This window comes from Amblyomma americanum, chromosome 3 (genome assembly GCF_052857255.1).
Source record: "Amblyomma americanum isolate KBUSLIRL-KWMA chromosome 3, ASM5285725v1, whole genome shotgun sequence".
NCBI lineage: Eukaryota > Metazoa > Arthropoda > Arachnida > Ixodida > Ixodidae > Amblyomma > Amblyomma americanum.
Genome location: NC_135499.1, coordinates 50,510,715 through 50,537,557, shown reverse-complemented (window position 1 = coordinate 50,537,557; position 26,843 = coordinate 50,510,715). Strand labels below are relative to the sequence as shown.

Sequence of the window (26,843 nt, the reverse complement as noted above, 5' to 3'; positions counted from 1 at the left end):
AGATTGCAGTTTGCAAGGCAGCTCATGCTAGCACACTACGAGAAGCTTAATACCAACTTAAAAAGGAATGAAGAGGGAAATGAGTACACAAATGCATTTTTGGAGAAGAAAAACCATTTAAAAGAAAACCTAGATCGTTGTTCCGCTGAGAAAAAGACCGGATTCTTTAAAGAGACTATGCAATGAATTAAAAGTCGCTTGTAAACGTTTTCAATGCTTAGAAATGGTGCTAAGAAGCATTCACACTAAGTATGAGTCTTCAGAACTGAGCCAGCAATTTATTATGAATTTTTAAAAACAGTGTTTTTTTTTTTAAATTCGCGGGCCGATTGGTGTGCTCCTAGTGACTGATTTTGAAACTAAAATCGTGAAAAAAGACGCCTCTATACCGATGGCGTCACCAGGCCACCGCACGCTGTCATTCGCTGGAGCCACGGCAGCCACGACGTCACGGGCACACTTTCCGGTAGCCGTGAAAGTCGTCTGATCGTGCCGCCGCGTGAACTTCGGGCAAGCGCGAGCCAGGGCATTGCCTTCGCGCATATGGTTTCAATTTTCCTCTGCCGCCTCCTTCTGTCGGGAGTTCCGGAGCCACTCGCAGTGGCTCGCCGAGTCGCTACTATCGTCGCTGGCGTTCAGCCGGTACGGCGTGAACGCATAGGGCTCGATGCCCATCGCGGCCGTAAGAGCGAGCAGTCGCGCCTCGAGATCCGGGTCCATTACTGCTATACTACAACAGACGGCAAGCAAAGAAACCCGACGCGCGCCGCAATCACGCCGCCGACTCTGCTGCTGGGGTGCTTGGAGCGATAACCGAAAGTTGCAAAAGTAACGTCAGCGGATGACGTGACCATAGGCGGGGCCCAGTCCCAGAGCTGTTTTCTTTATTTTTGTGTGGTGCCCTGCGTGTACGAGTTAAGGTGGGAGAGGATGTGCGTAATTTTTAATCGTCTATATCTTGGTTGTTATTGATGCTAGCTCAAAAATTCTTGCACTGGGGTGACGAGTGATGAAATGCCTATCTCTCGTCTGCTCTACGTAATCTCAATTAATTTATTGCATAGTCCCTTTAAAAGCAACTGATTTTCGAGGTTTGTCCGCTAGAAATTTTCAGTCGGATCCACTGCCTGCCACCCTGTAATTTTAAATACCCTTCTGTGGTGGCTTGTCTTGTATGCGAGGCATTGTGACATGCAAAATGCGTATGCGGTAAGCTCAAGAGACATAAGATATGATTTATCGATAGTTAGTTTTTTTTGTAAGCAATCTCGGCTCGATATGTTGGTGTAGTACTGCTTCAACTGTAAACCCTTCACAATGTCATTAGGAGGAAGGTAGCGCAATGAGTTTTGATCACTGACTATAAACAGAGAGTTACATAACTACTACACGAAATTCCTGGCACACAACGTGCGAGAACTGGCGACGTTCATCTGATAACTTCTCTGTCTTTTTCCACATCTAAACGTCGCCGTTGCACTGTTACCCAACGCTGTTTCATTGTTCCCCGACCCTTCTTCACTGCACCTCTGCCTTCGCTGGTAACCAATCTCCGTCTTCAGGCGATGTGAACCAGCGGTCGGCCGGTTGCGAAACGCGGCATATTCGTGGGAGAAGAGCATTCTCGCGAGAATGCAGTGTTCGTAGGGCGTAGAAGCTACACCGGCGGCGAGAAATCCCAGATCGTCTTGGAAGACCTCTATTAGGGGAGATGCTTTTTTTTTCTCATCCATGCCGTGGACACGTGCGAACAATGCGCCGCGGCGACCCACGCAAGGGGCGCCTGCGATCCCTGTGCCGGCTACACCGTTACTGCGCAGTGTGCATGAGCTGTTTTGCTATATTTCCCGGTTTAAGTGCGAGAGCTAGCATCCACTCTCCGCCGTAGCTGCGTGAAGCGGCCACAAAGTGAGCCCCGTAGAGCGTCTCCAAGAGCCAGAAAAGGAAGAAAGGGGGCATGAAGACGAGCGAGCGTCTTCGAAGTGAGCGAGAGTGGGGGAGGAGGTGCGATGGGAAGGACTTTCCCGCCTCCACCTTCGCCCCGAAATGGAGGGGCTTCCGTTTTGGGAGCTGCCCACACAGCGCTCGCTGGAGCGGCGGCGAGAGAATTGGCCGCGCTTTTATTAGGCGGCACCCATCTACGGCCCTGTGGTCGCTGCCACGAGCAAGAGACGAGAAGGGGAGAACAGCAGAGCAGAGACCCCCTTTCGTCGGCGGGTTGGAAGGGAAAAGGACAGCTGCTAAGCGCGGTCCTTTTTAATTGCCGACCGTACGCGTCTGGGAGAGCCGGCGCCTCTCGGGAGCTCTTCTTAAGGGCGGTTCACATGCAAGCGAATTGGCGAATAGAGCGAACAGCGGCGCGGCGCTGCGAAGCGGTTCGCGAGCTTTCGTTTCACATGCATCGCCGCTGCGCGTTTCCCACCGCTGCGAAAACCAACGTTGCTGGCAAAAGATATGCGCCTGCAACCGGTTTTGGTGGCCTGCAAACACAAAAAAAGCGTAATATAAAAGTATTATTTTGTCAATTATTTTCACAGTTTCTTTAAATAAATATAATTATTGCGTTTTAAGCATTAAACAGCACTTTATACAATTTATTTTTTAAACAAAAGTTTGTACGTGCGGCGTACAAACTCGCGTGGCAACGCCGGGCCGTCACTGGTTGAGATGCGGTGCTGCCGCGTCGCCGCCGCGAAAATTTCCGACTTGCCCGAACCTCGCCGCTCCAGCCGCTGGGGCTTTCTCCGCCGCTTGAGAGAGGGTGTACTCGCCGCCGCGGCGGAGTTCGCGAGCGGTTCGCTTGCATGTGAAACAGGCATTAGGCGGCCTCCGATGTCAGCGGAGCAGATGCGAAAAGTAAACCCAGCTTGACCGATGTCCCTGTCTTTTTATTCCATATTATGGCTGCCATCATAGGCGTTGCCTATGGGCAAGTTTTCTTTCCTTTTCCAAGGTCAATGTTGGTGCTTCTTTTGCAGCACACGGGGCAAACATACGCGACTGGTCTCCTTCGTTGCGCAACTAATCGATATGACGGACCACTGATCAAGACATCAGTGAATCGATGGGCTCTTCGACGATAATCACTCGTTTAGCCACGTAATAATGTGCCGGTTTGCTCGTTCTTCTGAATAACTCAGTAACATGCTTTTGAGTGCATTTTGGCGAAAGAGACTGACTGTTCATCTTTGACGCCATATTGTGAAAGGCTTTATCGTTAATTACATGAGACACATTGCCACGAATGTTGTTACGCGCCAGTGTCACGGCACGTGCCTTAATCGCTTGCTTAGTCTCGCTTCGGTTTCTCTTTAAAAATATTTATTTTATTTCTCACTGAAATATTCACGCATTGTTCACACGGAACATTCTGAATAACCACGAAAGGTTTGTAAAAACCGGCCTGCCAGCAGCAGGTTGCTCTTGGAACGTTCACAACACTGACACTGATTTTTTTTTTCTTTCGGAGAGGGTGGTACTTCGCTTGCAGGTTTATAAATTTGCAAGTACCAGGTGTGACAGCAGCTAAGTGTCCAACGCTTTCGCTGCCTTGTTTACCTGTCCCATCGAGTGCACTGCGCATGTTGACGTTCTATAATATATGAGCTTTTCGTTTTATATTCGCATAGTTAATTCATTTGACGTAGTGCCTTGCGCAAAATAGGAGAACACTCCAATGCTGCCACTGTTCTTTGTAGCGTCATGGATCCGCCGCTCACTTACAGGTTAGCAATTACGTTGGCTCGTCAGTTACACAACGCCAAGTGTTGAGAGCGATTTCTGTGCCACACGTGCACCGACTCTGAATAATTCATTTCCTCCATCGCTGCCGAGACTCATAAAGAGGCGGACTGCTGGAGTACTTAACGCCTTCAGGGTGACGGCGCGCAGCGCTGGCCAGGTTTGCAGCAAGCAGAATGGAGGCGTCAGATATAATCAGCGTAAAGCTCTACTTTTTATCAATGCCGCGCTTTTGAAAACACACACAGCTCGCGTTTCAGCCCTGATGGTGATCGCAGTTTCTGACCTTTTTTTCTTTTCATTTATTGGGATCTTTGAGTGAGCTCATGGCATAACTGTTTTTCATTGGTAGGCTTCAAAAAAAAAAAGCTAATCTCGTTAGTACAGCGAGATTGAGACAGATGAACAGAAAAAGTTAAGTAGCGCAGCTTGTTCGAGCGCTTTTAACGCGGCTTGCTGGTAGAACCGCACAGAGCCAAGAAGAAAGAGCTTGTTTTCTTTGCATATCAGCGCTGCAGCGGGGAGTAGGTCGCTTCCGATGCAGACCGTGTTGATGTAAGGGGCGTGAATAAAAATAAAATAAAGCAGGAATGCGGCCGTAATTATGCGCGCAGACAGCGTATTCTTTGTGGGTTTCACTGCCCGTCATGGCGCCTTCGCTCACCGAGGCACGGGGATTGTTTGGCTTTCGGTTCCGGCGCTTTGCTCCAGAGACCGACTTCAGGCCGCCGAATGGAGCCGCGGCGGCCAAGATTGGATGCACCACCCGCGTGTCCGTGCTCTGGGCATCCAATCGTAACGAAGGGACGGTAGGTCCGCTTCTTATTCTCTCATTTTGTGAGGCTTTACGCGCCTTGGTCGCGCTCTCTTGTAATGACGCCGGCGGTGGAGGAAGCGTATACGTACACTAAGAAGAGGAAATATCGGGGAGCACAGCAGAGCTCGTCTCCCGTCGCCCGCACGCAGGGTGGCAGCCTCAACCGATGTATGAGGGGAGGAAGGCTACAGATGACTCTTACGGCCTTTTTACGGTGCCTTCATTTTCCAAGCTTGGAAATAGCGCAGCTGAATGCACCTGCACGCTCTTCTTCCCTTTCCTATCTCGAACACCCCCCCCCCCCTTTTTTTTCTTTCGCATTTTCAGCTTAGATAAAAATCCGTGGGGAAACTGAACGCTGCACAGCGACCGTTTCCAATTGGGAGTGCAGTCGCTCGCACACGCCTAATCGCGAATACAACTTCGCCAGCTGCGCTGCAGCGAATACGCCGCGGATTCGGCTTTTAGGCTAATTTTGAAGCCGGCTAGTGAATTCCGCGAAGTCTGGTTCCTGCTTTCTCTCTCTCTGCGAAAGGAGGGGGGGAAAGTGGAAGCCTTCTGCAGTGGGATCCTGCTGCAGTCGGCCTGTTTTAGGCTTAGCTGCTAGAGGTTGTTGTATTGGGCGAGTTGGAGTGCGTTCATTATTAGCCTCGGGTGTTAACAGGCGTGCGCGAAGGGGAGGGGAAGGCACTCGAGCGAACTTATGTGCCTTCCTCTTTCTTTCGTCTCCGTCTGTTCGCACTTCAGGCTAATAATTACGCGAAGCCGTGTAAACTTAATTGTCTGCTTAAAAGTGGGCCTAACTGTCCGACTAGTTCTGGTTCTCGGTGGCAATTGAGTCCGTAGCTTTGGCGCCCGTACACTTAGACCGAGCTGCATTTCTAGCACGTTTTACCAGCGTTTTCATGGCGCGACGAACGGGCATGCTTCGAATTAACACAATGACAGTCGGCGCTCAGAAAATGTGGCGAACTTCAAAAAAAAAAAAACCGCCATGGGGCGCTGAAGCCTCCTTTAGGGTGGAATGCGATAGCATTAGATTTCGCATTTTCTCAATCTCCTAATCCTCCTCGATCTACTGACCCATTTCAATCCATCTGCTAAGCCATCTTAAGTCCGTCCGTCTACTAATCACTACTGATACACTATATATCCGTTATCGATTTCGATCCATTTTTGAAGTTGCCTCCTTTGAGTAGCGGACTGTGATTGCTTCCTTTGGGGTCGCGTTACCTTGTGACGCCATACCTCTCTCAACCAGTCAATGAATTTCGTCACGTCGGACGGCCCCGGGTTTCTCCTGACGTGAACTGTGATGCTATCTAGATTCCTATCTAGAAAATGCGATGCTCACAACCTGGTGGGCAAGTTCTCACGACGTCAGAAGGTGAAGTGACCACAGTCGACCAATCGTTAATTGAATTGCCACCTGCTACAGTGGGCAGGTTGCTCACAATCCGATGGCCAGGTTGCCGCCTGCCATGGTCGGCAGGTTGAGATGGCGTCACAAGCTCACGTGATCTCTCTCGGACAATCACGGTGTCCCATCAGGACAGGTCGTGATGACGTCACAAGGTCACGTGTCCTCTCCCGACTAATCAGCGAATTTCGTGGCATCGAATGGTGCATTTTGCGCCTGACGTCAACTCTAATAACATTATCGCATTTAAACAAGAAGCAAGAACCGCGTCTGGTTCTAACCCTCTGGTGGCATGCAAAGTTCTTTTATGATTATTCAGTGTCAGTTTCTTATTTTATTTCGTGACATTTTTTCTTCTAGTCAGAAGGGCAGTTTTATATATATATATATATATATATATATATATATATATATATATATATAATGTTGAAGAGTGGTTTATTGTGGAGCAGAAAGGGCTGGCGGCGTAACCGTTGCACAAACTGACCCAGCAGCAGCGGCACCAGAACAGACTTCCAGAGCGAGCTCGAGCTCTCCAACGCGCGCGGCAGCCGCTCGCCGAGGCCGGCCGAACCTCTTCATCGTCGTCGATGGTGGCGCACTGTCGTCTTCTTCATTGCAACTGCCCCGGCGACAAGAGGGAGCCATCCTGGAGACTCAGGGCGAAGGGGTGACAAGGGGGTCATAGTATGGCTTTAGGAGGCTGACGTGAACAATTTCGCGGCCCCGACAGCGATGATCCGAAGGGGGGGTCACTGGCTCGACGGTATAGTTCATAGGTGGCGTGCGCTCCAAAACACGGTATGGGCCGAGGTACTTAATTGCAAACTTGGAGGCAGCCGGCACAGACAACCAGACGAGTGAGTCAGTAGGAAAGTCATGGGCGGACTGGCCGCGGTCACTCGCATATGTGCGGAGGCCTTGAGTGGTACTCGTCAACGAGCGAGCCAGCTGGCGGCACTGTTCGGCATGACGGGCAACGTCAGAGAGAAAGTGCATTCCGAGCTGTCGGGGTGGTGCGGAAGGATGGTATCCAGGAGACAAGAAGGTTCACGACCATATAAAAGAAAGAACGGAGAAAAACCGGTTGTGGCTTGCGAGGCAGTATTGTAAGCATAGGTGACGAATGGAAGCACTTGATCCCAATTGGAGGCGTCGGAGGAAATGTACATGGCAAGCATGTCTCCTAGAGTTGAAGCGTTCAGTGAGGCCGTTCGTTTGGGGATGGTAGGCAGTGGTCTTGCGATGAACGGTGTGGCACGCATTCAGTAGCTCGTGAAAAACGTCAGATAAGAAAACACGGCCGCGGTCGCTGATAAGTTCCCGAGGGGCGCCGTGACGCAGGATGAAATGATCGATGAGGAAGGATGCGATGTCGCGAGCACTAACAGAAGGCAGGGCTGCCGTCTCCGCATACCTAGTTAGGTGGTCCACGGCAACTATAATCCACCGATTCCCGGCAGGCGTGGACGGCAGGGGACCATACAGATCGATGCCCACGCGATCGAAGGGTCGAGCTGGGCAAGGCAATGGCTGTAACGGGCCGGGGGAGGGGCGAGGAGCGGACTTGCGCTGCTGACAGGCAATGCAGGAGCGTATATAACGGCGTACAAAATTGTACATTCCACGCCAGTAGTATCGCTGCCGCAGACGTTCGTTGGTTTTCAGCAAGCCTGCATGAGCGCTTTGTGGGTCGGAATGGTGATGCGCACAAACTTCATAGCGGAGCTGGCGAGGAATAACCAAGAGCCATTTGCGGCCATCCGGGTGATAGTTGCGGCGATATAGTAGAGAGTCGCGAATCCTGAAATGATAAGCTTTACGGCGAAGGGCCCGGGGTAACGAAGCCGTAGTGGGCGCATTGAGGGCATCTAGGAGCGAAGAAATCCATGGATCTCGACGCTGCTCCATGGGGAGGTCCGTGGCAGTGAGCGCGGCCAGCGCCGAGGCGGACAAGGACGAAGAAGGCGTAGGAGATGGCAGGGGTGCGCGCGACAAGGCGTCAGCGTCGGAATGTTTGCAGCCCGACCGATATACGACGTTAATGTCGTATTCCTGAAGACGAAGGGCCCAGCGGCCGAGGCGTCCAGAAGGGTCTTTGAGGGTAGCCAACCAGCAGAGGGCATGGTGGTCAGTAACGACGTCGATGGGGCGGCCGTAAAGGTAGGGGCGAAATTTTGTGAGTGCCCAGACTATGGCGAGGCACTCATTTTCCGTAACGGTGTAATTAGACTCGGCATTCGTGAGCGTACGACTGGCGTAAGCAACAACGTATTCGGAAAAGCCGGCCTTACGCTGTGCAAGGACGGCTCCGAGGCCCACGCCGCTGGCGTCGGTGTGCAACTCGGTTGGCGCACTGAGGTCGTTATGGCGCAGGATCGGTGGTGAAGTCAGAAGACGACGGAGGGTAGCGAAAGCAGCGTCGCAGGGTGAGTTCCAAGCAGACATATAGGCGGGCCCATTCAGGAGCTTCGTAAGCGGGGCGATGATAGAGGCGAAGTTGCGCACAAAGCGGCGAAAATATGAGCATAGGCCCACGAAGCTTCGGAGCTCCTTAACAGATGTCGGTTAGGGAAAGTTTGAGACAGCACGAAGCTTCTCCGGATCGGGCAGGATGCCATCTTTGGAGACGACATGGCCGAGGATGGTCAGTTGGCGGGCACCAAGTCGACATTTCTTGAGGTTGAGTTCGTGACCAGCGTCGATGAGACAGCGCAGTATCTTGTGCAAGCGCTCGAGATGTGTCGGAAAATCAGGGGAAAAAAACGACAACATCGTCTAAATAGCATAGGAAAATGTGCCATTTGAGGCCACGCAAGATGTTGTCCATCGTGCGCTCAAATGTTGCGGGAACGTTACAGAGGCCGAATGGCATCACGTTGAATTCATAAAGGCCTCCGGGGTGACAAAAGCTGTTTTCAGGCTGTCAGATTCAGCCATGGGGACTTTCCAATAGCCGGAACGGAGATCGAGGGAGGAGAACTAGGCTCCTTGCAAACAGTCGAGGGCGTCATCAATACGGGGTAGTGGGTAAACGCCTTTGCGCGTAATTTTGTTTAGGCGACGTTAATCAACACAGAACCGAATCGAACCATCCTTCTTTTTGACGAGCACGACGGGTGAAGACCACGGACTAGAAGAGGGCGGGATAACGCCGTGGTGCAGCATGTCGTCAACCTGGTCAGCGATGACGCGGCGCTCTGGACGCGACACACGGTAGGGGCGCTGGTGGAGAGGGGCATGAGGGCCTGTATCAATGCGGTGAACGACGGTGGTCGCACGGCCCAAAGAAGTTGTCTGGTGATCGAAGGAAGAGCGGAACTTGTGAAGCAGGGCAAGGAGCTTCTGGCGGTGAGCTGGGTCGAGGTCGCTGGCCACTGAACGGTGAAACATTTCATGGGAGATCAGGTCGGAGACAGCACTAGGCGGGGTGAGGGCGGCGACGGAGGTACCACGGCAAAGAGTTTAATCGTCGAAGGGCATGAGCAGGTCAAGCTGTTCAGTGTGTCCAAGACATTCTCCACAGAGCAAGGTGAACTGATATGGCGCGGGATTCGAGACGACGAGTTCGGTTGCACCGTGGCGTATGTCCAGGACGGCGAATGGAAGATGTAGGTGTCGGCGAGAAGCGAGGACGGGCGAAGGCGCGAAGTGTACAGTCTTGCTGGACCCAGACGTGGCGGAGACGGGAACGAGCACGGCACTGGCGGGGGGAACATTGGTGTCCGCGGCAACAAGTTTGGTACCAGAGCAAGACGGAGGGTCGTCGGCGAGCGTATCAGGGAGCACGGATAATGCCACATGAGCATGGGCGCAGTCTATGACGGCATGATGGCGGGATAGAAAATCCCAGCCAAGGATGAGGTCATGGGAGCAAGAACTGAGAACTAAAAATTCGATGACATACAAAACGTCCGCAATGAGGACACGTGCTCTGCAAGCAGCGGAAAGACGAACAGTCTCGGCGCTAGCGGTGCAAAGAGATAGTCCCGAAGGTGTGGTGGTGACTTTACGCAGCGAACGACAGAAGTTCTCGGATATAACAGAAACGGTAGCACATGTGTCCACAAGCGCAAGTGCTCGAACGCCATGAACTAACACATTTAAAAAGTTCGGTGGGGAAAGGCGAGAACTTGAGCTGATCGAAGTGTGCGCAGTTCGTGCTCCAGGAACTGCGGCTCCTAGTTTTCCTGTTCCGCGGGAACGCTGCGACGGCGCATTGGTGACAAGGAGCGACGGCGAGGGGAGGGTGAGCGGTGCGAAGCGAATGGCTGGCGGCTGGGAGCAGGGTCAGAAGAGGCCGCTGGGGGTGGTGGTCCTGAAGGTGGGCGAAAGGTGCGGTAGGACTGTGTGTAGGCCGGCAGATGTGGCACAGGGGCAGGCAGAGAACGGCGACAGAGGCGCGCGACATGGCCCGGTAGACCACAAGCGTAGCAAATCGGCCGGTTATCAGCCGTGCGCCAAGGGTTGTGAGCAGCCGGCGCTGGGTGGAGTCGGGGAGCAACAGGCGGAGGCACTGGTGCGGGAACGTAGGCCAAGGCCTGCGGCTGCGATGGACGTGCGACGACTTCGGCATATGTGAGAGGCCCAGGCACGGGGGCAGGAGGCATCGCAACGGTTGCACCGTAGCCCAAAGGTGCAGCAACGGGAGCGGGCTGCATCTCGAGAAGGTTGACTTTAAGAGCTACGGGAACCGGCTGGCGACGAGCTGGAAGTGCATCGGATACCTCCTGGGCGATGGTGTGCCGCTACTCAGGAGTCAGGACCGGGGGCGAAGAGCGTGTGCTCGAGAGGAGCGAAAGCTGCCGGGCCACCTCATCGCGTACGAAGTCTTTGATTTGACCCAAAAGGTCACCGTTGACAGCCAGGCCGGATATGGACTCGCCAGGCACGACGGATGAGCGACAAGCGCCAAGGCGTAGCTTGCGCAGCTCATCATAGTCCTGGCAGAGGTTGTACACGGAAGCGACGGTAGTTGGACTTTTCGCCACCAGCATGTGGGAAGCGTCGTTGTCAATTCCCTTCATAATATGCTTGATCCGGTCAGCCTCAGACATAGACGGGTCGACACGTTTGCAGAGATCGACCACATCTTCGATGTAGGCGGTGAAGCTCTCACCCGCAGTCTGAGCCCGAACGCGCAAACATTGCTCAGCGCGAAGTTTCCGTACTGCAGGACGGCCAAAAACTTCTGCAAACGTCGTCTTGAAATTAGCCCAGGTTGGAATATCAGCCTCGTGGTTCCGGAACCAGAGGTTGGCGACGTCACTCAATAAATATGATGTTGAGTTTCATGCGGTCGTCCCAGTTATGGCGACTCACCCGTTCGTACGAGACCAGCCAGTCTTCAACATCTTGATCGCAGTGCCCGCTGAAAACGACGGGGTCTCGCTGCCGGACGGCACCGCAGCAGATGACTGGGGATCCCACCTGCACGGCTTGGTGGTCGGCTTCGGGCTGAGCGGGCATAACGGGGGCCGGTAGCGTGCGGTTGCGGAGGTCCAGGGCGGTACGAGGACGGGGAACCAAACCTCCACCAAGTGAAGAGTGGTTTATTGTAGAGCCGAAAGGACTGGAGGCGTAACCGTTACACAAACTGACCCAGAAGCAGCGGCACCAGAACAGACTTCCAGAGCGAGCTCGAGCTCTCCCACGCGCGCGGCAGCCCGTCGCCGAGGCCGGCCGAACATCGTCGTCGATGGCGGCGCACTGTCGTCTTCATTGCAATATATATATACCGGTTTTCCAGTGGGTACATTTTTTCCCGCCGCCGCGGTCGCTCACTGGTTATGGCGCTCGGCTGCTGGCCCGAAAGGGGCGGGTTCGATCCCGGACACGGCGGTAGAATTTCGATGGAGGCGCAATTTTAGAGGCCCGTGTGCTGTGCGCTGTCAGTGCCCGTTAAAGAGCCCCAGGCGGTCGAAATTGCTGGATACCTTCATTACGGCGTCCCTCATAGCATGAGTCGCTTTGAGACCTTAAACCCCCGTAAATCCATAAACCGTTCTTTTCCCTCTCCTGCTGCTCGGCATATTGTAGGGCGACCTGCTTAGAGAAAAGGGTTGTTGACCACAGTTTGTGCAAATCGAACACATTAGCTACCGGGCTTCTTGGCCGAGCAGCCCTGGAATCATTAAAATCAAATCACCTGGAACCTTAATTTTTTCATTAAAAAAAAAGAGTGACGGAGCATTCCAATGCGATGAAAATAGCTGCAGTCATGATTTTGGACTTATAGGGAGTTAAAGTCAAGTATTCACCTATGGGGCGAAAACTTGGAAGCTAACCGAAAGGTAGGACATTAAATACACATCAGCGCAGCGACCTATGGAAAGGAAAACGGTAGGGGTAACGTTAAGAGACAGAAAAAGAGTACTAACTCACATTATTGATAACTCGCATAGCGGAGGGGAGGTAATCGAGGGTCTCTCGTAGCGACAGAGTGGATCCTGAGAGGAAAAAAAGTTACAGCAAAGTACTGAATTAGATTGGCATAAAAGTTAAGAAAAGTTTGCTTAGGCCACTGAGCCCGCAGCTCATGCAGAACAGGCGCTAGTTTGAGATCAGTAGGACTACATTAAACACTACTATTCATTCTAGATTACACTATTGTCTACTTATCTGGGGCGTCACTTCAAGGGCTAACTTGGAAACTCTATTCCGAATGCAGAAAAAGTGTCTTCGTATTATTCATAACCTCTCGATGTACGAACATACCTCTGAGTACTTTCACCAGGACAATACTTTGAGTGTCACTAATCTATATAAACAAAAGTTATCCGAAAAAGCATTTTTAGAATTCATAAGTAATCGTGATAACTTTTTTTCTATATATACGAATACCACAACTAACTACACCTTAAGAGCTAGAAACTTTATTAAGGTTAAAACTAGAACAAACTACGGCAATCAGCTTTTACAGTGGCAGATTCCTAATTTACTTAATAGTGAGCATGCTTTATTTGATATCATGCAAGATTCCTCAACCATTTCAATATTCAAAAAGAAATCAAAACTATATTTTTCCAACAATTGACTTTTGGCCTTTCTGTATCCTTATTTCTTCATTTGCATTATTTATACCTATTAAGTTGCATTGACTTATTGTATGTATAATTGTGTCTATTGTATATATAAGTATGTATATGTGTGTATTATGTGTATATATGTATACATTTTTTTGTGCACTGTTGTCTGCTGTGCTCGTGGCGCCAGGGGCCTGGTCAGGCGGGCATAGTCTCGCCTTTTGCTCCGGCGCCATGACAATCTTGTATTGTCAGAATTATAATAAACTTCAAACTTCAGAACATAGAATGAGCAAATTCACACACACATTAGCATTGAATCGAAGAGTTTTGCGGTATGTTATCTGGCAATTATGGTGTTCCGGTCACAGTTTCTTCTGTCCACTTGGTTACTGGCTTCAGTTTTGCGTTGTATTTTTGTAAACATATTACGTAAGTTGTCGTATAATATTCTGGAAATGTGCATTGATGTATTGTGTTTAACTCATATCGTTAATGTAGTAGTTTTAATGATTTTATTGTATCAACTTATTTATTGCCGCAATGATTGGTACAATATCTGTTTTGAATATATATCTTGTAAGCCGTTACTGTCATTTAATGGTCTCTGGGACCTCAATTTTACTCCAGGAAACTCTCCAGATACTTTCTATAAATTAACTGCATTGAAATTGTCGAATTGAAGCCGTTTCCCTGCAGTGGATATAATCAGGGCTTCTTATACGCTGATGATAAATCAGAAGGTAACCAATGAAAGCTGTCAAGAATAAGCTGTCGTGCCTCTGATTACCGTTCTGGCTGTAAAGGTCTGAGGCAAGGTCGCGTTGCCAAAAGGGCTTCTGAAGGACGAAACCTGCTTTACCGCGATCCCGCCTGCCTACGCACTTTGCGCAAGCTTTGCAGCTCAAGACAGAAAATCAGCAATGTAATCAGTGCGCGCTCGTGATTGCAGAGGTTGTTCCTTTGTGCACATTTTTTATTGCTACAGCGTGCTTTTAGGTGTAAACTAGTATATACTCGAAGAAATGCAGAAGCCAGCATATGATTATCTCTCTAAGGTTGTGCGTCTTGGTACACCAAGGGAGGCTTGTGAGGGTTGTATGATATGAAGATTTGCTCAAAGAAGAGAGCCCTGATGAACGTCGGCTTTAGTGAGAGAAAAATCTGCCAAGCCGTGGTAACGAATATAGTATCAATCTATATATATATATTGTTACAGGTTCTATTTACAAATAATATTTACAAGGCAGGTCGAGAGGAGCCTGGTGCGCCGGCGGCAGGATACTTGACTTTTTTTTTTCTACTTCCAGCCGCCGCACGTCTTCTTTATTCCTCAGAGCCCATGCGCAGCACGTGACATTTCCCCGTTCACAGACGAAGCCCTCTGGGCCAGTCAATCAATCGGGGTCCCGAGAGTGGAATGGCTTCAGCCGTGCGACATGCACGACCTGGGTTGTCCTTGAGCGGCGTCCTTGCGTTGATTGGGGAGAGATGACATAGTTGAGGTCATTGAGGCGAGCAACAACGATGAACGGGCCTGTGTAGTGGGATAGCAGCTTTTCTGATAAGCCACGCTTGCGTAGGGGCGTCCACAACCATACAACGTCACCGGGCAGGTAGGAGACATCCTTGCGCCGGCGGTCATAACGCTGCTTAGAGCGATGCTGTGATGCCAAGGTGCGTATCCGGGCAATCCGACGGGCTTCTTCAGCGCGACATAGAGTGTTGGCAATAGAAGGCTCGGTGTCGAGAGAGAAAGGTAAGATGCTGTCGAGGGAGCTTCGAGGCGGACGGGCATAAAGAAGGAAGAATGGGCTGTAACCAGTTATTTCATGCCTCGACGTGTTATAGGCGTATGTAATGAAGGGAAGCACGTCGTCCAGTTCTTATGGCGGGAATCGACATACATGGCCAGCATGGTCGTGAGTGTCCGATTGGTACGTTCAACCAGTCCATTAGTCGGGGGGTGGTACGGCGTCGAGTGGCGAAAATGGCATGAACTAAGACGCAGAAGCTCTTCCACAACGTCTGCCGTAAATTGGCGACCGCGGTCACTGATAACAACTCGAGGAGGTCCATGCCGGAGGATGACAGCACGAAGAAGGAAGAGCGAGACCTCAGCAGCGGTGGCACAAGGTAGGGCGGCGGTCTCACAGTAACGGGTGTGGTCAACGCACACTATAATCCAGCGGTTACCGTTGGAAGAGCGGGGAAACGGGCCGAGCAGATCGAGTCCAACTTGTTCATATGGCGTGCTTGGAGGTGGCAAAGGATGCAGGCGTCCAGGCGGAGAAGTCGTGGGAAGCTTGAACCGCTGACACTGCACGCAGGTGGCCACGTAGCGCTGAACCATGTGACGCATTTTTGGCCAGTAAAAACGTTCTTTGATGCGGTTAAGGGTCCTGGCAAACCCCAAGTGCCCAGCCGTGACGTCATCGTGCATTGCCTGCAGAACAGAGGAGTACAGAGTAGCCGGAACGACGAGGAGAAAGCGCGCACCTCCAGGCGAGTAATTCGTTCTGTAGAGTAAACCGTCGCGAACGCAGAAAGGGCTTGCGGATGTCGGTTCACGGGCTTCGGCAAAAAGCGGCGCCAAGTGCTGATCCTTGCGTTGTTCCATCTGGAAAGTGCCAAGATCTGGAAACTCTTGGGAAACGGCAGCGAGATAGTCATCGAAGTTTTCATCATCGGAAGTAGTAACCGTGAGCGGCAGCCGGGAGAGGCAATCTGCGTCGGCGTATTGGCGGCCACTTTTGTAAGACACTTTGAAGTTAAACTCTTGGAGGCGTAACGCCCAGCGGGCCAACCGACCGCAGGGGTCGCGTAGATTGACCAGCCAGCACAGAGAGTGATGGTCTGTGACGACTGTAAAAGCACGTCCATAAAGGTACGAACGAAACCGTTGTACGCCGAAAACAACGGCGAGACACTCTTGCTCTGTTACAGTGTAATTGCGTTCCGACTTGCTGAGGGTGCGACTTGCATAAGCGACAACGTGTTGATTGCCCTCATGGCGTTGGATAAGCACAGCACCCACGCCGATGCCGCTGGCGTCAGTGTGGAGTTCAGTCGGTGCTGTCGGGCAGAAATGACGCAATATTGGCCGCGAGGTGAGGAGAAACTTGAGCTGCCGAAACGCGGAGTCGCATTCGGGAGTCCAGTGGAAAGGGGTGTCTTTCTGCAGGAGACTTGTAAGCGGGTAGGCTAAATCAGAAAACTCGGGAACGAAACGCCGAAAATATGAGCAAAGTCCTAGGAAACTCCTGAGCTCTTTCACTGATTTGGGTTCTTTGACACTGCTTACAGCTTCAACCTTCTGCGGGTCGGGTCTGAGGCCATCCTTGTCAACGAGATGACCAAGCACAGTAATTTGGCGTTCACCGAAGCGACACTTCTTCGAGTTCAGCACGAGGCCCGCTCTCTCTATGCAGTCTAGGACAATGGCTAAGCGGCTGTTATGTTCGGCGAAGGTCGTACCAAAAATAACAACATCGTCCAGATAACACATGCAAACTTGCCACTTCAGGCCACGTAAAAGCGTATCCATAAATTGTTCAAAAGTGGCAGGAGCGTTGCAAAGGCCGAAAGGCATAACATTAAATTCATACAACCCGTCAGGTGTCACGAATGCTGTCTTCTCTTTGTCTTGCGGGTGCATCGGGATCTGCCAGTACCCGGACCGTAGATCCACCGAGGAAAAGTAGGAGGCTGAGTGGAGGCAGTCAATGGCATCATCAACGCGCGGGAGCGGGTAAACATCCTTCTTTGTGACAGTGTTAAGCCGGCGATAGTCGACACAAAATCGCCAAGTGCCATCTTTCTTTTTGACAAGGATCACTGGAGCAGCCCACGGGCTTGAAGATTCCTGAATGATGCCGCGGTGCAACATGTCACGGACTTGTTCATCGATTATCTGACGTTCGGAAGGCGAGACGCGGTATGGCTTCTGGCGAATCGGCTGTGCAGATCCAGTATTGATCATGTGATGGGTACGGGAAGCTGGAATCGGCGGTGGTTGGTCGCGACCAAAGTCAAACACGTCCGCATGCTTCATAAGAACGGCCACTAGTACCTGGCGGTCTCTAGTGGGTAGGGATTTGTTGACCATGGCTAGTAATTGAGAGTCGCTCAGATCGCGGCGTCTAGTTGGACGAGACACGTTGTCAGTGATCGCGGCAACTGGTACAGAAAAACATTCTTCAAAGCCAGCAAGTTTTAAACCACATGGCAATACTGCAGGTTCGTTGGAATGATTGACAGTCCAAAGAGTGGCATGGCCCTTGGTCACATGGACGACGCTGCGGGGTACTAGCACACTTTTATTTGCACAGTTAAGGGAACAAGGTTCCACCACAGCATCGAAGGCATCAGAAATCGTGCTCGAGGACACAACGGGAACGAGTATGGCAGACATTGCTGGAACGACGGTATCTTCAGAGACAGAAAACACTTGGGCAACCACTGGCGAGTCTTCTATGAGAGCTGACCGAAGGCCAGGACTTAACGATATGCCACCACTGCGGAAGTCGAGAGTAGCGCCGCACTGGTGCAAAAAGTCAATACCGAGGATGATGTCATGCGTAGAACGTCTTCGCCAGCCTGCCCGGAAAACGTCCGCGGCTCACGGTAGTGCCGCCAAGCGGGCGTTGCGGCGCCGGTCGGACGTGCGTCGGCTTCCTTGGGCATTTAATAATAATAATAATAATAATAATGGTTTATTTGCGCCTAATGAATACATGGCGCGGGAGACCCGCAGTAAAAGCTGTCACAAGCGACAGCTTGACAAAGCCGGAGGCCCCCCTATACACTTGACAGCATCATAGGCGCAATGAAACAGCATGTCTCATCCAAAAACAAAATAGAACAAAACATGAAAACATCTGCAATTACAATCACTCACAAGAACTACATAAAATTATACAGAAAATGTGGTAGAATGAAGTTAGAAAGCACTTACAAAAGCAATGAAACATTCATGTGCGATGGCAATGAGTTTAGCGAAAGTAACAGATAAATTAAGCACATTTTGCTTCAAATAAAATTCAAAACAAAGTGAATACAGACAAGCGGTACAGTCAGGGTAAAGAACAACGTGACAGAGTAAACAGGAATGGCAAGCGAAGTGTCCTAGTACATGTTGAAATACCGGCGGAGTGTTTTGAACGTCACCTTTTCAAGTTGGATATGTTTATGATTTAAATCATTTAGTAACCGGGGTAGTTTATTCTGTATTGTTTGTAGGCCGTATGTTGTGCGAAACGTCCTTACTTTCCAGAGCTCCGTGTGACGTGTCTGGCGTGTAGTAGTGTTTGGTTGTAACCTGGCTAGACGATGTAGAAATGAACTGTTGCTAGCGTTTTCATTCTTAATTGCCTTGCAAAGGATATAATCAAACAGTTTGGTAACAGGAATTATGTTGTATTTGGGAAATAGATGATACGTATGTGAATAAAACGGCAGATTTTCTATTACTCTTACAAACCTTTTCAGCAACTTGTGAAGCTTCTGCAAATTTCCGTAAGTTCTGCAAATTTGCACGGGCAACGGTGGCAATCCGGCGATTGTTCGGCTGCAGCGGTTGCGAGAGGGGTCCGTGGTGATCGACCCAGCACCTCCACCACACTGTTACAGGTTCTATTTACAAATAATATTTACAAGGCAGGTCGAGAGGAGCCTGGTGCGCCGGCGGCAGGATACTTGACTCTTTTTTTCTACTTCCAGCCGCCGCACGTCTTCTTTATTCCTCAGAGCCCATGCGCAGCACGTGACATTATATATATATATATATATATATATATATATATATATATATATATATATATATATATATATATATATATATATATATATATATATGTTTTCCAGTAAGAGAAAAACTCTAGATGTTTTCTTTTTTTTTCTTATTCAAGGATACTGCAAACCATGACGAGACTCTTATAGGCGGCAGCAAACTGATTGGAAGAATCGTAGCAGGAACAAAACGTCTGATTAAGCATGCAGTAAAAACAAACATACGAATTGCAGTACAAAGGATAACGACAGTCGAGGAGAAAACACAAAAGTAACACTTCGTATGGAGGACAATAAGCACGTTTATAAGAAGCGGTCATGCGCACTGTTGTGGATTCCATTCAAACATTAGAAAAGAAAGGCACGGCTTGCAAACTAGAAAGTAAGTACCTTACAACAAAAGGCGTTAGAGAGGTTTAGCATAACACGATCCGCAATCCGCTACCGAGGGCAGCCACTGCGCATGCGCAGATCTTCCTTGCCCTCTCGCCCACTTGAAGCCACCTGGCGCCCTCAGGAAGATCTGCTCATGCGCAGATGCGCAGGGCGGATCCAGGCACCCGAGACAGCTGCGCGCACGCCTGCCGCGGCGGGACCAATCAGCTGGTGCGCACTGGCGACGCGGTGAAGCGGATCGCGGTAGATTACGCTACGTCAAAACTTCCATTGTTTCGGACTGTCCGCTCTCCCAGTATATGGTAGTCGGGACCAGTGGCGCGCACGCTCCATCGTCTGTTTCCTCGCAAAAGGAGTCGGTCCCTGTTGTTTAAAAAAAGTAGACCAGGTGAGACATGCTCTGTCAGGTGACACTATATCACCACACGATTTGCTAAAGCAATGAGCGTGTGTTCTCCCACTCTGTTCTTCCTTTTACCCCTTCAAGATGACGCACTATCGAATGATCTGGCAGCGTGCCCTAATCAGCGTTACTCCTATTACTGTAGTCGGACACAACTCAAGAACGAAGAGGCTGTTCGCCATCAGAGGACCCCTTCCAGCCAATGGCGTCGGCCGGTTCTCGTGAACCTGCTGGCGTGACAATGCAGGGAGGGAACTGTCCCCGACCATGGAAGGAGGTGATTATCCCCTTTCAGCTTCCACTCCTCGCAGTGTCACGCTAGCAGTGTGATGAGAACCGGCCGAAGCCATTGGCTGGAAGGGGTTCCTTTGACGGCGAACAGCCACTATATTTCTTGACTCGTATCCGGCTATAGGTGACAGTGTGGTAACGTACGCACGCACGGAGGAGAAACTAGAACCCACCTTCTTCCACCGGGACTGTTCCTCTGTTTTTCAGCGTCACCTTCGTGACCTGATTTCTCTGGCCTATTTCTGTGTTCGCGCCGCGACGCATGACATTTAATGGCGTCACCTTCTCTTTGGGCCATCCACTGAGGATGTTCCACCTGTGATTGTGTGGCGAGTGCAGTTATCACCGTCTATTTTCCCCCATCTGCTGTGAACGAATACAGCTGAGAATGTGCCATCTGTGATTGGGCTAGGCAGGAAGTCTGATAATTGTTTGTTTTTTCTTTTTCATTAGCGCACGAGCTTCGCCTGCCGTTCAGCTGCCTCTGTCGTCAAAGCATAACGGGTTGAAGGTGCCTGCGATCCAGTGTGCCTTTTTTCACCGTGGTTACTGTTTAGCAAATTCCCAAATTTGCTGTTCTTTGAAGAATTAGTCTCGATAGGAAAGGTGTGCGTGCGGTAATAATAATGGGCGGCAATGCGGTAACCGTTGTCAGGCGTTGCCTGCTGTCTACTCGGGTTTACGGACACCGACAGGTTCTCGAGAACCTATCTGCTATCCATCCACTCCTTGGTTAGGCGCTGACTCATGGCCTCGTCTTTCCCTGGATGAAATAAAACGCCAGAAAGGTTGGGCCGGTGCTGGCTGGAACTGCGGCCGGATGAATACAGCTTTGCAGAGTTTGGGTCCATGAAGAGGCGACGCTGTGACCGTCGAAGAAGCTGTCTGCGTAAAGAGGAACAGAAGCAGGGTACTACTGGTCTCTTACAAGCGTGCAAAAATGATGCCGTTCGCGGTATTCGTAGCTGCTTCTTTGAAACGACCAGAAACATAGTAAAGTCAGGGATCGCGATGTCGCCTTCGTTTTTTTTTTTTTGCGCTAGTATAGGCATCGCATAGTATGAAAATCAGTTCGCGAAAGAAGACGAAGAGGAAAATATTTGATGTTTTTCTTAGAAAGAGCTACTACACTACTCACTATCGAGCGGGTCGGGCAAAAAAAAATTACATAGTAAAAACATGCTGACCCCCATTTTTTCGATGAAAAAGTCCACGAAATTCATTGTGCAAATAGGACCGCCCGCTCCAAGACTGATTCATATATCCGCCTCTCCTCGCTGTCTCACGGATAATAAGCAATTCTTCTATTTGCTTGGAAAAAGATGCAAGCAAAAAGTAAGAAAATCCACGGAGTTGGGGCCTCAGATTTTTATCATGTGCTTCTGTAATTCCTGCTGCAAAAGAAGAAAAAATATATTAATATCCAGGACGCGGTCAAATCTTTCTGCTGCGGGTCTCCTTAAAGTTTGGCCCTCCTTTCGTTGGCTGACTTTGTTACTTGATAAGTCATTTTCTAAATTGGAGCATTTAGTGCAAGTGTATTTGCGTGAGTAAGCAGTTAATTCCTTCGTAAAAAAAGCGCAGAAAAGGAGGAGGAAACAGAGCGACGCCAGACATCCGTACTTACACGACCCCGGCTCCGGGCTAATAACTTCATCGCATGATGGTGAGGGAGACAAGAAACTGGAAATGTGGCTTACGTATAGATATTTAAGTGTGTTGTCGATCAAGAGAAATAATTAGCAGAGCGACTGGAGAGGTTCTGGAGCCACCTCCATAGGGTCAGTAGTGGTCTGCACGGTGGATACGTACAATTCCATCAGTGAAATGCGGTTCCGAAAAGGCTGCCTCCCAGGCTTAGCCAATAGTGTCCCGCCCGGAACATCTTCGCGAAGAGTTCGCCAGTGGCGTCACAATGAGAGAGGAGGTCCAGGCCCTAGTTTCGCCCAGGGCAGGAATAGCGCAAACTTGCACGAATGACAGGTTTGGCTGAGCCACATCCCGGCTTCAGCAGAAGGGAGGAAACCTGCTGCGGCGATCTGCTATGCAGTGCGTCTTGCTGGGGTATATGGGCTTTTTCTGTCTCCCAAGAAACACCAGCGCAGTCGCTCCACGTGGCTCTGAAGATGGCTGGTCGTAACAGTGCACATATCTCTATCTATCCCTAAAACGTACCGTCCCTCTTTCAGCGAAGTTGCGGGGAATCGCACGTGTAGTGCGGGTCAGAAACGTCTGCAGCACTGAATAGTACTTTACTACATAGTACATGTACTTTAGTATTCCAGTCGCGGCTGCGTTAACTGCTGTTGAAGAATGTGTTGATCACTTTGGGGCAGTCAGGTTTCAAAATGAGTGTGGCATTAGTGTTTCAGGTTTCCTGAAGTTGCTGGAAAAATACCTCAGTTCTTTGGTTGTGGAATTTGGCTCGAAATTGCATGTTCAAAAAAGTGGTATTAGCATTGGGTCGTGCATTGCTCCGGTCATTTCGGATATCTACATGGCAAAGGGAAACCGGGCCTTGAAATCAAGATTGGCACAGTTTGAATTACTAAAGGCATTTCGTTTTGTTGATGATTTTCTGCTTTGTTTTTCTTTTGCGATTGCGAACCGATTGTCAGTAATCAGCGTATTAGATGTTTTCCAAGAGGTTTTCGCCGGGCTGGAATTCACGTTCGAACTGCCACAGAACTCTGTGATTAGATTCTTGGACATAGAAAGGTGGCAAGCACACGTGTTGGACGTACCTGACGAAGACGGTAAAAAGCTTCTTAAGTTATCATTCCGCGCACTCTAAATTGGTGAAAAGAAGTGTAGCAAGTAACAGTTTGGCGCAGTGTCTTAAGAAATCGTGTTCCCATCAGGTAGAGCATAGCATCAAGAGACAAATTGGTAGGCTAAGGATGAGTGGGTACCCTGACGCGCTAATTACGTCAGTGGCTGAAAAGAATCTACAAAAGCTACTGAAGAGAAAAATACCGCAGAAAAAGCATGCAGAGCAGGGTGCTGGTGTTGTTGTCATCCCTTATGTACATAATGTTTCGCAGGGCTTAAAGAAAGTAGCAGACAGATATGGTGTTCCCGTGGTGTTTACCGCGCCCAGAAAATTAGTGAGCCTTTGTCACGAAATGAATAAGTCGAAGAAAAAATTGGCTAACACTTGTGGTATCGCGCACCAAGAAAAGTTCGTAGAATGTGCCACCGGTATAGTGTACAAAATTCTCCTGTCATGTGGCATGAGCTACATAGGTCAATCAGGCAGATGTCTAAACACCAGGTTGAAAGAACACAGTAATAACTTAGGAAAAATAACGAATCCTGGAAATCTCGCCCCCCATTGCGCAAATCACAAATGTTCACCGTACTTTGATCAGACAGCAATTTTAGGTCGGGCAAAGGAAAATAAAGAAAGGGAAATAAAAGAAGCCTTTGAGATATTGGAGGCCGGAGAAGAGTGCGTAAGCACACCCTCGGTGTTGTTATCAAGTGAGGAGGTGCATCTAATCAAAAAACGAAGGAGCGTGCGACACAGCCGTTGGCAATGAATTGATTGTTTCAGCATGTTCGTGGAATGTATTTATGTACCCCCGTACCAGAATAAATTTTAGTTGTTAGTGCGCACTTGTCCTGTGTGCTTCGTTCCGGTGTCGTTTTGTTAGTGTGTAGCGCGTTATTCAAACCAAAATGTACAACCAACTAGCCCACATTGCTGCCTTGCTTACTGAATAGTAAACTGCCCTGACGGCCATTTTCTAGGTCGCATTTCAGGCGCACCCGCCTGCATCTTCAGTTTATTTCATGGTAACAGGAAATGTGAAACTGAAGCCGAGAATTTAGCTGGCATAGGTGAAAGGGTTCGAATAAGAATGGCGCTCAGCAACCTATAGTTTAGCTTTCGCGCAATCTTTGGTGCAAATGACCTTGACCCCTTCAAGTTCCAGCGGTGTTGGTCAATAAGAGCTAAATCAGAGTAGCACGGCAATCTTTCGAGCGGCGAAACAATGCTATACTTCACTCAGCCTCTCCTTCAGCGTGCCGTCCTTTCCAAACTTTCCCCATCGACTGCAAAGAGCGCCGGCATCTGTCTTGCTCCGTCCCACGGCCGCCGTCTCCCGGTTATCCTTGCTCCAGATTCGCGGCCTGCTCCGACCTTCGCGCTTTCTTTCCGCGACCCGGATCCCTCCGGCCCGCTTCTTGCACCGCAGCTGCCATCGCCACCACGTTCCCGCGACACGCGCGCGCTTTCAAAGCCAGCACAGAAGAGGCGCAGGGGGCATCGATCGCGCCCGAGGCGGCCAACTCACTGCGCAGGCCCGAGCCGCGTCGACGGAGAACCGCGTGCGTAGCGTACACAGACGGGAGGAGAAGACTGGCTGGGAAGAAGGAGGACTCGCGCCAGACGGCGACTTCGCTCCCCACCTCCCTACCGTCTTCCCCCTTTTCCCTCGGAGAGCCCTCCGACCGGCGGGCCGGCTAGCCTCGTCGTTGGGGCGCAGGCCGGTGGAACACCAGTGGCACACCCGCCGGCCGGCGGAAGGGTGCGCGCACGGCGTCCAGCGGGCCGCTATGCTCGCGCAGACGCCGCAGACCGTGACGGCCTTTTACCCGGCCCGGCCCGCCAGCGCCACGGGCGTTGCGCCGTCAGCCAAGCCAGCCAAGGTACCACCACGCTCGCTTGTCTTGGCCGTCGTCGTGCACGCTTCGCGAAGCCCCACAGTTACGCGTCCATCTTTTCCCTAACCAGCGCCGACTGGCGCCGCCATGAGGCCTGGTTAGTGCGGTATATAGTGTGCTCCCGCCCCGACGATGTCACTGTCTGGAACGCTACCGACCTGCACGAACCTGCCGCGGATGAGGCTGCCGCGTTGAGGTAAACGTCGAGCACGCCGACTGTCCGGCTTACGAACCTTTACTTGGCGAGGTGCCTTCCCCTAAGTTGGCAGGGTTATCCTCGTCGGCGTGACAGGTGTCTACACTTTAGGCGTTGACGTTACGATTTGTATAGGTAAGTCGCGTCCTCGCTGATGTTTTGTCGTGAGGCAGAGTGTTGTTGCCGCCAGAGCTTCATCTTTCTTTTTACGGACAGGCTGATGCGAGGCTACCCTGCTATCCTTGTCGTCCAGATACTGGCATGATCGCAGGGGATTGCCATATGTAGCCTCAACTAAACCACATGTGCATGTTGTCATCGCGTATCAGGCATTCTGACAAGCTCCACACGCTCCAGAACAGTGTGCGGGCCCAGCTGCCTAATATCGTGCCTTCGACACGCGTAGTTCTTAGCATCGCGGAGCCCCCCCACATATTCTTCCAGACTTACTTCTGCCCCCGGTCGCTGCTGTCACACGAGCGACTCTTGAGGCACGCTTTCTGCGAGGTTCGTTGACGCCTGGCGTGCGTACGCGAAATGGTCGCTGGCGCGGTATTGATCACATGCTCCGAGCAAGATGGAGCGCCCAGCTCACTTGGGACGGCCGAAAAAGGAGGGGGGGGGGGGGGGGGGAGGGAGTTACGGACGGCGCGCAGCGCAGTGTCGGTTTCGAAATGCCCGTCCGAGCCGCTTCTAGTCTGCCTTCCTTTCTTGATTTTTTTTTTATTCTGTCGCTTCCTTCTTCCGGGTGGAGTCCCGTGGGTCGCTTGATTAGGCCACAATACACTTAGGAGTAACTAACCGCAGGAGTCAGCATAAGAGAAGCCTGTCTCCTACCAGAAAGGTGGGCGCAAAAGTGTCAGCAGTCATGACACGCTTTAGCATTCACACCGGACCGGCTGGTCGCGAGCTGGGTGGTTCGTTTCAAGCAGCGAGCGTTTTCGAACAGATTTGATGAGGCCTAAGCGCTGTCAAAAGTTCATGTCAGGCGTATATGAACTGTCAAAGTTCGCAAGACAGCACCATCTGAGCACAGGGTAAAACAATGATTTCCTGTTTGTGCGAGGCTCTCATATATTTTTCTTATCGTTGCTTGCACAACAATCTCACGCTTACAGTATAATCCGCGGGACGACGAATATATAGGCGGCTGTTTCGGCAAACGGAGGTCAACTCTTACCTGGCGAAGACGATGAGATAGGGTATATTAAGATTTGTCTACACGTCTTTGAGGAAATAACTGCAAGGCTAATCCCAGCGGTAGCTAACAACAACCTCAACTCAGATGACAATTTTTTGTGTGTGTGTGAATAGAAACTACGCTGGGTATTTTCGAAGCGTCACCACTTAAGTAAGACTGTCATAGGACGGTGGGGGGTGTGTCATCATAATAGAAAGGTATGTCAAGAAAGAGGTAACCCAAAAATAAACACTCAAAAATAATTCCTAAAGAGGAAATACAGGCAGACTTGACACTTTTAAAGAGCAGTCGCCTCGTTTTCGAAGTGAAAATTAACCATGCTGGTATTGTCTTCTTCAATTAAGATGTTATCGCTTTTCTTCTCGTGTTTCTATTGTCTTTATCGCGTTGAAGTTAACGGTGATAGTACGATGGGCTTATTTCTGTTTTACCCCCCCCCCCCCCTTTTTTTATTTTTACCGTGAACTTTAGCTGGAAAAACTTGGCGGACACCTAAGGCGCTTTAATAGTAGAATGCGATAGCATTAGAGATCACCACTGTTGCTACTTTGGCCTTTCTGTGTAATTTTTTGCACAGGTTGGGAAGTCTGTGATGACGTCACCAGGTGACGCGACTTATCTCTACCAATCTAATTTCCATCTGCCACGATGGGCAGGTTGTGATGGCTTCACAATACTACGAGACTGCTCTTGACCAATCAGCGAATTTCGTGATGCACGCCGCTGTTCTTGCAGAATGTGAACTCTAATGCTATTGCATAAGCTGCGCAGCTGTACACGTGCTCGAAAAACCCCTGGTGGCTATGCGAGGAAGCTGCAAATGCGCAACAACAGAAAGGATAGACGAAATGCCATGTCTGTCTCGGTGTTTTTTTATTTATTTTTATTTATT

The 26,843-nt window shown here is 50.4% G+C and overlaps 1 protein-coding gene across 37 annotated transcripts in view; it reads left to right on the top strand.

Moving 5' to 3' along the window:
* The window catches only part of LOC144124579 (coiled-coil domain-containing protein AGAP005037), a 489,877-nt gene that overhangs the window by 314,978 nt on the left and 148,056 nt on the right, over positions 1-26,843 (top strand). For 6 of the 37 annotated variants that reach the window (XM_077657356.1, XM_077657352.1, XM_077657353.1 and 3 more), the window contains exon 1: positions 24,347-24,539. The exons of 27 other annotated variants lie outside the window; for them this stretch is intronic. In XM_077657356.1, coding sequence (XP_077513482.1) covers positions 24,447-24,539 — 93 coding nt within the window. In that variant the 5' untranslated portion in view covers positions 24,347-24,446. Of the gene's footprint in view, positions 1-24,338; positions 24,540-26,843 lie in introns of those variants that run through there. 4 more of the 37 variants (XM_077657348.1, XM_077657347.1, XM_077657343.1 and 1 more) reach the window with 2 other exon arrangements.